At 36.8% G+C, this 13,887-nt stretch overlaps 1 protein-coding gene across 1 annotated transcript in view; it reads right to left on the bottom strand.

The window, feature by feature from the left end:
- Positions 1-13,887, bottom strand: part of LOC119410649 (rho guanine nucleotide exchange factor 26) — a 50,930-nt gene that overhangs the window by 19,782 nt on the left and 17,261 nt on the right. The window contains exons 10-12 of the mRNA XM_037677534.1: positions 12,787-12,876; positions 11,454-11,608; positions 1,579-1,788 (exon numbers count right to left, since the gene is read on the bottom strand). Coding sequence (XP_037533462.1) covers positions 1,579-1,788; positions 11,454-11,608; positions 12,787-12,876 — 455 coding nt within the window. The remainder of the gene's footprint in view (positions 1-1,578; positions 1,789-11,453; positions 11,609-12,786; positions 12,877-13,887) is intronic.

Below are 13,887 nucleotides of genomic sequence, written 5' to 3'. Positions count from 1 at the left end.
AAAAAAAAAAAAAAAAAGAAAAAATTGGAGAAGTCATGTAAATTTTGTATAATGTATGTAATGTCAATTATATATTCTCCTGATAAATAAAAATAAAAAAATAAAAAAAAGATTATACCAATTCACTTTGACCTTGACCTTGCTTAGACAAGCTATTAGCACAAAAATCCAGTCAGAATCAAACTATTCCTCAAAACGGAGGCTGTTCAAAAAGGTATCTGCAACAGGTAAGATGCTATTTGTTTATACAAGTTTTAGAACCCCACTTCAAAAGATCTGAGCTGTTCTTTTAAGGTCAGCCAGAAACATTTCAACAATATCACCAACACAAGCCATTTTTTATCTATGGTCAAATTATGAGGTGTTTTATTTAGTAAACCTATAAAAGTGAGCTGACAGTGTTTAGTAATGTCGGATGTGCTGTTCTGTCTCTGAACCAAACAGTCTGAACACATTCAGCAGTTTACCCTAATTATAAATTTGTTATGCATCTACAAAGTATGTTTTTCATGATTTTACGGAGTTTTGCTTTCGGAATCAATACACCCAAACCGATGAAACATTTATGAAAATAAAAGCTAGAGTGGTATACAATCATTGACGGATATCGTAAAGTGAATATCTCCACACAAAACTCGTTCCACATTGGAAAAGCACTGCTTCTGTTTTGAGAATACAAAGGGAGGTTTTCCAGCTACAGAGGAATGAGAGCAAACAGGCCTCGAGCCTAAGAAAACACTGTCTAACAAAGCCCTGAACCATAACAGATAATTACAGTTTGAACCGTGCAGGATTGTGTCTTTGTGCATGTAAACAAATATGAAGGCCAATGTAAAGCAGAGCCCTTTTGTTTTTGTTGGTTATGTAATGTAACATCCTCACTTTTCGCTCTAATTGCTGTACAAGGAAAGATGGAGTTAGGGAGGCTGCAATTTGAATGTATGAATCAAAGCTACAGACGGAGATTTGAGGATTAAAAAAACGTTGTCTGTACATTTTTCAGTGTGAGTTAGCCTTTTGGCTGCACGTTATAAACTGCAGCAAAAGAGCTGTGCTGTCCTTTAAACAATCATCTGTTGCTGTAAGTCTGCTTTACAGTACAATAAAATGCTTAAAAGGACTTTATTTTAGGATGGCACAACTAACAAAAGTGAGGGTCATCTGTTTTCAGAGCAGACGTAAGAAAATATCCCTTAGACTTCAAAATGAAACAGAGTGCGTAATGGAAAAGGGAAGTAATGATAGAAGAGAGAGGGGATTTGCTGAGTTCAAGTTAAAAGGCGTTCTGGGGCAAATAAAGAAGATAAAAGTCCAAACTTTTTTTTTTTTTTTTCTCACAAAGATGAGCAGTATGACATTTTGATTATTAAAAAACTGGAAAAAAAAAAAAAAAAGAACCGGTGTGTCAAACGCAAACCAAATCGTCTGCTGCACAAGTAAAAACATGCTAGAGTGACATTTTGTCCGAGGCTGAGATGATTCATCGCTGCCTGAGGGGGTGTGTTGGAAGACTGTAACTGAAATCTAAAGAAAACGGCACAATAAGGAGGAACGACTGTAACAAACAAAAGCACTTACAGCAGCTCTGTTCCAAGGACCATGAGCACCTTTGAATTTGAGTGGTTGCTGCTGAAACGCAGTCGGAAGAGATGGTTGGCACCAGCTTGGCGAGAGCCCAGCATGCTGGTGGGGCTTTTGACCGGAGACAGGTTGTGGTCTTCGGACTGACAGGTATTCACTTGGATCTGGTCCCTCAGAGCATAGTCGATCACAGTGTAACTGTCCTCACTGAAAACAGGATAGAAACACAAAACGCTTAATTGTTTCTATTTTACTCAGATGTAATTCAAACTCCTGAAAACAAGAAGTCAAACTGTGTTGTGAACTGCTTAGAAAATGTATTACTGACTTTAGTTTCAAAGATACAGCGACTCTGATCTTTGTTTTTTGCTTATTCAACATAAAATAAGTCCACCACTACATGAAAACTATACCATATTTTCCGCTGTAAAAGTCGCACCGCCGTATAAGTCCAAAAATGTCTAATAAAGTGGAAAAAAACATAAATACGTCACTTTGCCGTTTAAGTTGCATTTACTATGTGTCATCGCTGATGAGTCATGTTTGTTATGCATCACCGCCGACCACCCAGAAACGTGGGCTGGTGTTGTGCCAAAAATCGATTGGCTGCCAACATAGCGGCCACGGGAGCACGCATGAGAGGACTTTAACAAGAATTTATCAAGATTAACACGTAAAAACAATTATTTGTTTGCTCAAAATGATAGTAAAGATGTGTCTCAGTTTAACTTTTCCTTAATAAATGCACTTTAATGGTCAAATCAGCTGCATTTATCCTGGGCGGCGCAACGAAATGCAACTGATTTGACATTTGCTCCAGGAGTTCCAGAGCAAGATGAAGGTGGTTATATGGCAAGCCAAGTGTCTCATTAATAGCCACTTTTTATGAGACACTTGGCTTGCCATAATTCTTGAGGACCCTCTAGTGGCTGAAAATGGTAATGTTCAATATTTTTCATGTCAGAATAAATGAAATTGTCAGATCTCAGCCAAAATTTGAGTTATAAATATGGGGAAAAATATATTAGTCACTTCTGTGTTTAAGTCACAGGATTTGCAAATTTATGCAAAAAGGTGCGACTTATATGGCAAAAAATACGGTATTTCATCTCACAGACTTAAAGTATTTGCTCAAAGTAAAAACAGACTGTATGAAAACTCACAGAATCTGGAGGAAAACTGCAGTTTCACAGACAAATGCACTCAGTCAAACATAATTTTATTTTCCAGTGTTTAGCAAAAATGGGATACAAAATTCAAAACATGAGCAAAAACTGTTATTTGGGCTTCTTTATGCAATCTATAAGCCCTGTGATGGACTTGCAACCTGCCCAGGGTGTACCCCGCCCCTCGCACAGTGATTGCTGGACATGGGCACCGGCGACCCCCGTGACCCAAAATGGAAGAAGCGGGTAAAAGATAATGAATGGATGGTACCGGGAGTTGAACCAGCAATCTTACAATCACAGACCCACCTTCTCTAGCCTCTGTGCCACTATCCCCTTATTAGAAGTGGTGATTATTTTGAGACTTTAGTACCTCAGGTAATAGACACTTAATGCTGGTCATAAAGACAACAAAAACATTTTTTTAAACCATGCAATGACACTTTTCTTTTGCTTCACTTCAAATAAATAACTTAAAAATACAAATAAAGCAACATACGAAAAAGAAAAAGTACATACTTTAGATGTTTATGCACACATAAATTAGTGTCACAGGTTCCAAACAATGAACAAGTCCATATAAGCAGCTGTCTGTGTCTTTACAATAAATTCTCCTTTAGTACAGATACATTGGTTTCACAGGAGCTCAGTACCAGTTGAGCAGAACGGTTCTGATGCATGAGTTAGTTGGAAACATCTGGAGTGGACTGTGAGTTATGGTAGACTTAACACGCCACTGAATCTGGTGAAAATGCATGTGTGTTTTGCATCATACTCTATTATACAAGAACTAAACTCGAGTTCATACATTTCATGGACCCATTTTTGCTAAACTTGTCCTTGTGTAGCAAAAACTGAACAGTACTTTAAATATTTAAATAAAAACAGATGGTTTGAAATGTGAAATATATATGTATTTTATGTGAGCCAACATAAATGTTTTGCTGGCACAGCATACCCTTGAAGTGCAGATTGTACAGCGTGGAAACAGTATTGTCTGTGTTTAAAGACCATACAGGTTTCCAAACGTTTAATTTGTCAATCTAAAGGAAAAAAATAAATTTTATATGGTAGCTAAAACAAAAGACAGGACAAGAAAGATGCTTACGTGGTATATTTCAAAAAGGAGATGAAATGACGGTCTGCAAAAAGCTAATTTTTTTTCTATAAATGAAAGTAATAGAAAATCCTCACTGAAGCACTATTTTTTTTTAAAGTCCATTGTAAACATGACAGATGCTGAACACTTTTCAGATCCTGCATTTTAAACCAGATAAGAATGTAAAAGTTGTAAACTGTCCCAGTAAACAAACAATTCACCAACTCTCTTTTTTATATAAAGTTAGTGGTGGGCACGGGTCCGCTAATCCGCTAACAGCAGAACTAAGTAACATTCCGTTTAGCGGATTAGCGTTTTTAATAACTTTGAAAATGTTTAGTGGAATTAGCTTACGCTAAATTTAAATCTGATAAATTGTAGTCTGCTGACTTTTTTTTTTAAGATAGACCTTTGCACTAAAAACATTCAGATGATTGGTGATTTACACAGAGCAAGGCTATGCAGAGTTGAGCTAAGCTAAGCACCACCCAACTGGTGGTGTCGCCACACTTTCAGTGCTTTCCCCCCTCATATCTACCACAGTCTCTGACTCGGTGTCAGTTTACAGCCAATAACAGAAACTTTAACATAAATGAAGCACAAACTAAACTAAAACAGGAAAATATCATGACAAACCCATTTTCACACTCAGAATCATTGTAAATTGTCAGAAACACTGCACACATAATGCATACCCAGCATGCTTTGCAACATTCACACAGTCTCTGGGACGTGACTCTCTCACACATTTCACACTTTATACTTCAATACAAACGGATTTATCACCGGGAGAATATTTTTCGATGATGCTCATCAACTTTGTAGTTAGTTTATAAAAGTCGTTAACAACAAAGAAGATTGCCAAAGTGAGTTAAATCATTTTAGTAAATAACACAAGACACAACACACACTGAATGCATCACTCTGCTTTAGCACAGTGAAGTTCTACTTCGCCTCTTTGGTTCTGATGGACCGGATTAATTTGTGAAAGCTCACCTCATGGACGCTTTACTTGTGATTTATGAACCGTTTTGAGTTGTGTCCACTCACAACGTTGTCACATTACAGACAGTCTTACTGTGTCAGCGACAGCAGTGTATGATGTTAGCACTTTAGCGTTAGCTTCTGCTATTTTTTTTTTATTTGTTTAGCAGTTTAGCACTAGCAAAGCTATTTTTTTAGTTGTCAAATTAGCAGTTAGCTGTGCCCACCACTGTGTAAAGTTTAAACAATGAACAAATGTTAACATAGCTTTAAATGTGTATTTCAGTTTGCAAAGCAAGATTAGCTTCTAAGCTAACAACCTAACTTCGGCTAGTTGCTAGTACTTATAACCATTATATAACTTAAAGCAGAGACTTTTATTTTACCCAAACCCCTTTTAAAACATTTCTTGGGCTTTCTGTAGATCATATCCACAACGTACACAAAGTTTTATTAACATTTAATATTGTCACAATATCTTAATAAATGCTTCTCACACAAAGTTGCTAATCCACAATAATTGACCCCAAACTAAAAAAGGGTTATAGTTTGTACAAACTGGCTAAGTATTATTGCTGTGTTCAGTATGGAATTCAAAAACATAATTAAATAGATGGTATTCTACAAGGTGATTTAGCAAATTATTAAAATTTTGAGCTATATATTTAAAATGCTTAAAATAAACATTGTTTGCTCTTTATTTATATTCTCCTGTGTTTAGAATGAATTTCCTTTTTGGTTTTAAAGTTAAAAGTCTAAATTCCATGTGATAAGCATTAAGTGCAAAATTATAAGTACATTACAAGTATTTTATCCAAACTGCCTATGCACATGTTTTTTTTACAGATCTTCACTGTTCACCAAAGAAGTCCTTTATATAAACCAAATTAAAAGAATTCCTAAAGTTGGGAGGGGGGGGGGGGGATAAAAAGCCCAATTACTTTAATATTGATCTAGCTACAAAACGTTTAGATTCAGTGGCATTTCAGTCCCTGACCGCTCTTTAAGTAAAATTCCAAGGATACCATTTCAGTGACAGCAGTGTGTCTCATGGGTGGGGAAACATTCATGTGTGTGTGGGCGAGCTGGAGGGTCGTGTCAAAAATTTGCTACACGGTCAAGGGATGAAAGTGGGGAACTGGTTAAAATATCAAAGTTTGACATGAAAATGATAAACTTGTAAATAATCTGTATAGTCAGTGCTCTCAGCTCAGGCACCGACAAACCTTGATAGAAATAAACACCTTGTAGTTGATATGAAAATCTCTAGTGAGATAGCACAGGCATCTAATGTATGTTATCACAACACTAGCAGCCACCACATTTCTTATGTACATCATGTTCTTCAGCAAGCAAACAGAACGAGTGCAAATCCTCAGATAGACGCAGAGATCAGACTCCAGATGAAGCATGCAGGCTGACACATGAGCATATGTCGCCTACTGTTCTAAGACAGGGGTGTCCAAACATTTTCCTAGGTGGGCCAGAACTATCTGGGATATTCAGCAAAACTGCTCAGGGGACCACAGTTTTTGAAACAGCTCAGGGGCCGGACATCCAGAGATTAAAATCATTATGCAAATAAACCATTTTTATTTTCTTCTTCTTCTTTCAGCTGCTCCCTTCTGCAGGGATCGCCACAGCGAACTAAGTCGCACGAAGACTTGGCAGTTATTTTTACGCCTGATGTCCTTCCTGACGCAACCACAGACCACCGAGCTACCACAGCCCTCTGTGTGGAGCAGAGAGCTGCCATCTAGGACACCCGGTGGAGCAGATGGTGGGGGTTAAGGGCCTTGCTCAAGGGCCCAGAGTGGGATGAATGAGGGTGGGTGCATCACCTACCCCACCCACATTTTTGATATTGTCGGTACCGGAACTTGAACCGGTGATCTTTCGATCACAGGCCCACCTTCTCTAACCTCTACGCCACCACTTCCCATTATGCAAATAAACCAAAGTTTACAGTGATCCGTTACCTTTTAAATTTGTTACTTTTATTGCATTGAATCATAAATGCAATAAACAGAACCCAAAATCCAGAACCCAACAAAAAAATATATAAAATAATTCTTTTTTTAATTTTTTTTTTTATGAAGTGGGCCAGATTGAAGTCACCGTGGGCTGGAAATGGCCCGCTGGCCACCAGTTGAATAGCCCTGGTCTAAATGAAAGGACTCTAGGGCCAGAAAAATCTGAATTTAAGAAGAAAAAATAATTTAAAGCGTGATTTTTTTTTCCTCATTTTTAACAACTTGAATATTTTGAAGAAAGATTAAAAGTTTAGTTTAAATTCTTGTAGATTCAGAACATTAAGCGCCTCATAAATATTAATCTTTTTTTTTGTTTGTTTGTTTGTTTTTTTAAAGAATTTAATTTATTTGAATTTTTGGGGGGTGGGGGGGGTGGGGGACTATTATTTGTTTTCTTGTACTTTGAAAGTTCCTTTTTGTTTATTTTCATAGGCAAAAGCCTAAAATGAGTTATTTTAAAAGGGGGTGGAACTTCAAATACCCATATGGTCCATGAATGGCCCAAAAAAGGTCATCAAAGTTCTGAAAAACAGCTGGCGGTCACTGAAACAAATTCATAGAAGGTTTAAAGGGACACTGATAAAGTTGATTCATTTGTATGTTGATGATCCCACTTTATATTTGTTTAAAAATCTCCAATTTTCCCTCATCAATCATTTAATAAACTGAAATGATTTTCTTTGAAAACACTTGCTATATTTCACCAAGTTTTATGAATTATCATCAAAATTCTACTTTTTGGTAGGTCAGTGAAGGTTTGTTGTAGGATAAAGGGATTAATTATAGCTAAATTTTTGTTTTGTACTTGATTTCGCTCATTTGGAGAAGATTATTTTCATCAGTTTTGCTGTTAAACCTTAAAAATTTAAAAGTGTCAGCATTAAATCTAAAGAAGGTCTACATGTATCTGCATCAACCTCTTAAGCCTGTGGGTCAAAATTATACCATTCTTTAATTGCAGTCGAGGGCTGCAAAAAAAATCACACCAAAGGCCGCAAATGGCCCTCTGGCCGCACTGTGGACGCCCCTATTCTAAGAGAAAACACTACAACATAAAATGCTCATATCTATGCCCTATTTGAAAGAGGAAAAACAAGCTTTCTAATAAAAACAGCAAGAGAAGTTGGTTAGAAAGCACTAAAGATGAAAAGAAATGTAAATCCTGCTAAGTTTTAAGACACTGATACAGGAATAGGAGGGAAGTGAGGAAGAGAAAGGAGCCAGCTGGTGAGTTATGCAAGTGTTTCTGCGAGCCAGAGAGCAGCACTTTCCTGGTGCGTGACAACAAACCAGTTTGACATGGGGTGGGTTTCCAACTGTTAACCCCCGTTCTAGACTAGTCTGAAGACATTACAGGAAGTAGATCTGATAAGGAATTGTTTTACCTTTCTTAAATTAGCACACAAAAGCACATTAAATCAAGATCAAATACATCAACTAGATTCATCCAAAGACCAGATCTCATAATGTAAAATGAAGCTACAATGTTTTTGCAATTATCACTGAATGGAATGTTAATATACTTTATATGACGTGTTTAACACTGCTAGCTATTCTTTTCTATCCAAAGTGGATCTTCTGAAATGTTCCTTAAAAAAATCCAAAGAATGATGAGCACAATCTATTTTTTAATGTAATTTAAAAACTATATTGTAGAGTTAAAGATATAAATCTATATTTTGCTGCTGTGTAAATGTGGTGGCTTGGAGTGTGTGACCTCTGCCTTCTGACAGATTTTAAAAGCAAAACAAACAAGAAGGTGAAAAGGATCCAATATGCTTGACGTAATAAAGATAAGAGAAAGAGCTGTTGTATGAACATGCACAGGAGCGGCTGCGACCTGCTGCTGTCTGGCCTCGTGAACTCCTGGTGTGTTTCAGCTTTCATTACTGCAGAGGGAGTGCAGGAGAGTGGCGTGCCAAAGCTCAACTACAGCCCTCCCCTCAGTACAAACCAATATTATAACAACGTCTCCCTTTCAAACTAAAATGCACTGATTCCAGAGCACTCCCATTCCCAAATCCCTTCTTCAAACACAATCCTGATACCACACACTGCTGGAGTCGGCCGTCCCGGATCAGGTTCTCAGAAAGAAAGAAAAAAACGCAATAAGGAATGTTGTTTGGTTCCTTTTTTCCATGATTCTTGGGAACTTTTACTCTGCGAGAGGAATGGCAATCAGAGCCAGCAGACACATGAGGCTGGAGGAAAAGATTTTTCTACAAAATTTACAAGCATGTGAGTGGACCTTCACATAAATTCGAACCACAACAGTTCAAAGAAGTCTACGCACATCTTCCTCCTTCCATTGTGCCATCTTAGGCGTAGGTGGATACTATAGCAGACTCACTAAGGTGACAATGAAAAAAATGTTCTAACCCCAGAATAACATCAGGTCTGCCATATTCAGACAAACAGAATGTGATTTAAAATATAAGATTAGCACATTAAATCATCCCAGATTTTCCTGAATCAAAATATTTGGAGGTTTATGTTGAATCATGTTCAGAGATTTGGAGCAGAATTCTAACAAAGTGAACAGATTGTAAGTCTAAAGTATGACTGTACTAGCCCAAGCAGGATGAAAGCAACACAAAAAGAAAGTAAAACACATATTGTCATGTGAATCAACAAAGTCCATGCTCAGTAATCCCAGTGTCATGTGCTTGTCATCATCATCTAATCTGATCAGTTTCTGTCCTCTGGGCAATAAAAGAAAAGTGAAAAGAAAATTGTTTTCTGGCGATTTTAATAAAGTTTTAAGCTTTTGTTCAAGATGTATACATGAATATCACTTTGCCACATAGAGTGTAAAAGAAAACAAGAACTAAACTAAATAAATCCTGTCCACTTGAATGGATAGGTTAGACATTTTGAAATATGATTCCTTGGAATTATTATGAACAAATTATATATATATATATATATATATATATATATATATATATATATATTGTATTTTTTTTTTTTCCCCGTACATAGCTTTTTAAACTGCCTCAATTTGGAGAAATTAATTCAACCTTTATTTAAACAGATTAGTCCCACTGAGCCACGAGGACTCATTTACAAGAGAGACCTGGAAAACAGAAGTTTATTGTGACTGAACTGGTGAAGCCAGGTGGTGCGAAGTAAAAGTAAAACGCTGTCATCTTAAAACAACCCTGATGTCACAAATTGTACATTAAACCTTTACACTACCATCACTTTTACATTACCTAGGAGGGAGTAAGGTTCTTTTTCTGGGTTTTGTTAACGAGTGAGGGAAGAACGGAGCGGGAGGTTAACAGATAGATTGGTGTAGTGTCTGCAGTATTGTGGACTCTGTGCCGGTCCGTTGTGGTGAAGAGGGACCTGAGCTGCAAGGGAAAGCTCTCTGTTTAATGGTCAGTCTACGTTCCTATCCTCACCTAAGGTCATGAACTCTGACTGAAAGAACAAAAATGCAAATACAAATGGGGTTGAGATTAATTTATTTCGCAAGGTGGCTGGACCCTCCCTTCAGTTATCTGAGAGAGACTCGGAGTAGAACCGCTGCTCCTTGGCATCGAGAGGAGCCAGTTGTTTGTTTGGGCATCTGGTAAGGAGGCCCTTGAGTGCCTCTCTACAAAGGTTTTACAGAAAATTATCTATTAGCATTTTTAGGAGACTGCGTATTTAAAAGCACAAATAGCAGAAGTTTGCTGTAGCATTTTGAGTGCAGCCTAAGGCACTTCCAGCGAGAATATCATATTATTTCTGCAAGAACACCAAGTATTGTGAAAGTGATGGTGACGTGAAGGCTTATTAAATACGCTTTGCATTAAATTTTGTTTCAAAACATCAACACTCTATTTAAGTCTTGTCCTCACCTGGACCAGCTCATCAGTCTGGTCAGAATTTCTCCAAACTGAGGCCGTTCAAAATGTTACCAACAGCAGGTAAGATATTAATTTGTTATACCCTTTCCTTACCGAGTTCCCATTCAAGAGTTCTGAACTATAGCCTGAAGTAAAAAAAGTGCAACATAGTGTAAAGGTATAAAAATTTGGAGCTCTTCATTTATTAAAATAAGAGATTAAATGAGAGGGTGTGCCTATACTTGTGTGTTATTTGTATCAAGATCTCACAAGTATAAACGAAGAAGAATGCCACCACCAGGATACAAAGGACTTTGACTTGAACCTGAAGTCAATATGCTAAGACAATAATCCTGTTTAATTGCACAGGCTTCTGCTCAGTTTCAGAACCTCGTTCATAAAGAACTGCAGAATCAGAAAGAAATGCCATCTGTCTGTAGAGCATCACCTTTTTACTTCATCATATTTGTAGTATAACTTGATAAAAACAAAACATAAAAATTTCTGAATAACTGTCTCTTTCCAAAAGGGGTTTTCCAAAGCAAGTTCAAACATGACTAAGGAAAAACAAAACTGAAACACCTTGCCTCCTGGGTTTGAGGTGGCAAGTGAAAGTCCAAAGTCTTTGACGTCAAGTTCACCCTCACTTGTGTCAGCGCAGTTCATTTAGGAGAAAATCCTTCAAACCAAGGTCACAGATAAATCACACACAAATGACCAGAATTCACTGGATAACACAAGTCGTTTGCCTCACCTTTTTTTTCTGGTGACGATGAGCACGTCGTTGAAGAGGAGGAAATAGACCTGCTGGCGTGACGTTCGCTTCAAGAAGAGGCTGCTGTCCTCCACAAAAGTAGTCAACTCACCTCTCTTTATCATCCACCTGGAGGATGAGACCAGGGGGAAAGGCTGGAAGAAAGACAGGGCCATGATTTTAGAACATCACTCTAATGTTGGGTCTATCAGTGCAAGTCACAGTTTGTGGGAGTGTAAGAGTGGTTGTCTGTGCAGAGGGAGAATCCAGCCTCCAGACATCTGTGAAGCACAAATGTCCCAGCAGCTATTTCCCACACTAGTTAGACACACTTGTGCGTGCCAGGCCTTGTGTGCTTAATGATTTTCAAGATCTATGCCAAATGTGAGACACCGTTTTGCATCACTATAACTGCATGTACAATATGTATGGGCAAACATGGCAATCAAAAACGTGTATGCTTAACGTATGATTAGAAACATTTGTACAAATTTTTGTAAAACATGGGAAACGGCTACTTTGTTGAACAAATCATTACTTAGAACAGTATGTATTTGATTTAAATAAGACATTGTATTTGATTTTAATAAGACATTTGACACCTTAATTCATAATATATTTGCCAATCCCAAACAGTGTGTTAACAATGATGGCAATAAATCATCTATACTTAAATTAATAAAGGTGTACCACAAGGCTCAGTTCTTGGCCCAGATTTGTGTCTGTCACATTTATTTTAGCATTTGCAAAGAGCAGAAGCACATGAAAAAATGAAAAAAAAATTGTAAATTTTCTGACATTATTCGCTCTGTTATTCTTTTGATAGCACATTGACTGTATATGAGACGAGTGGCAATATTCTTCTGATCTGGTAATTAAATAAACAAGTAGATACCAGTACCTGAATAACTATTTACATTTTCCAATTTGTGCTACATTCAATGCCCAAAACAAAAAGCTTGAATTTTATGTTAACAGTAACTAATATGAAATTTTTCTTTTTCTTTTTTTTAATAAAATACATCAGCAAAACAATGTTGTACTTGAACTCATATAGTTTGAGCTTCAAAAGTACTAATATTGCAAAGTAAAATAGTTGAAAGTAGAATTAGAGCTCATAGCATGTAATGTGAAAGGCAGAAGCAATTAATTGTTCAACTACATTTCATGGCAACAATAGGAGATGATGAACAAATCATTAACCATCCACTCGGCTTATAATACCAACATACCAAAAAAAAAAAAAAAAGTCATTTTATACTTTTAATACCATATTTTAGTGTTGATCAGCCTTTTATATGTGTGTTTTTGGTGCATTTTATTGCTACCATACCTTTATTTTGAACTCCAGCTGAGAGTTGATGGTGTACATCATTTCTGTTCTCTCCATAGTGCGAGCTCCTTCGTTGCACTTTCGTACCACCTGAACACACAAACACATCATCCATTAAAAAACATTTGTCTGACTTCCATCTTTTTAGTATTGGTGTTAGTATGTACAAAGTATTTTAACGCATAGAAATGCCCAACCAGGGACTGGAGTTGTGAATTAGCTGTAGCTATATACTCTGTGCAACGCATCAGTCACAGACTTGTTCTGTTCTATGTTTGTGTGCACTGTTCCTGTCAAACTAACTAACTAACTAACTAACTAACTAACTAACTAACTAAGTATAAGTATTAGTACCACAATACCATAAAACAGAATTTTCAAAATGCACTGACAGTGATATCAATCTAATACACTATTTTTAAATTAATTGATAATTAGTGACATTAGGGCTGATTTATTCAATTTATATTCAACTTGTATTTTTTTTTCTGTTGTTAGAAAATTGTTTTCTAATTCTTGGCCAGGATTATGTCATAATCTGTGTTTTTTCAGTATTTACTTTTCTATTTATTCTCATGTTTATTTTTTATGGTGTTTGGTTTCCTGTATTTTCTCTGTGTTCAGTTTGTTTTGCTGCCTTCTTGTGTGTCTGCCATTTTCAATCATTTCCTCAGTTTCCCATTCCTCGGTCATGCCACGCCCATTTCCATTTGCTCCTCATTTCATTTAGCTCAGCTGTTTCTCATCTCATCATCAGCCTCACTTCATATAACCTTTCAGCGTACAGTCTAAAATTCAGTAGTGCGTTACGCATTTTTCATGCCACTTCCTGTTTCCGCTGTGACTTTTAGAAACTCTTTGTGTTGCCCTGTAACAACCCTGAATTATGTAAGTTTGCTGTCACAGCAGCTTTTTGTTTTATTTATTAAAAAAAAAAAAGTTGAAGTTTTGAGCTCTTCATGTCGGTCTGAATTTCCTGGTTACAAACTGCCAACCGTGACATGGTGCCACAAAACCAAAACAAACTGCAATTTCAGTTAAATAACAAATCATTTATGTTTAACATTTGCTTGCGTCCCATAATTATTAGTGCAATAGTGT

Source organism: Nematolebias whitei, chromosome 6, assembly GCF_014905685.2.
Source record: "Nematolebias whitei isolate Nwh7 chromosome 6, NemWhi1, whole genome shotgun sequence".
Lineage (NCBI taxonomy): Eukaryota > Metazoa > Chordata > Actinopteri > Cyprinodontiformes > Rivulidae > Nematolebias > Nematolebias whitei.
The sequence above is the reverse complement of the archived record's forward strand: the minus strand, read 5'-3'. Positions and strand labels throughout refer to the sequence as shown.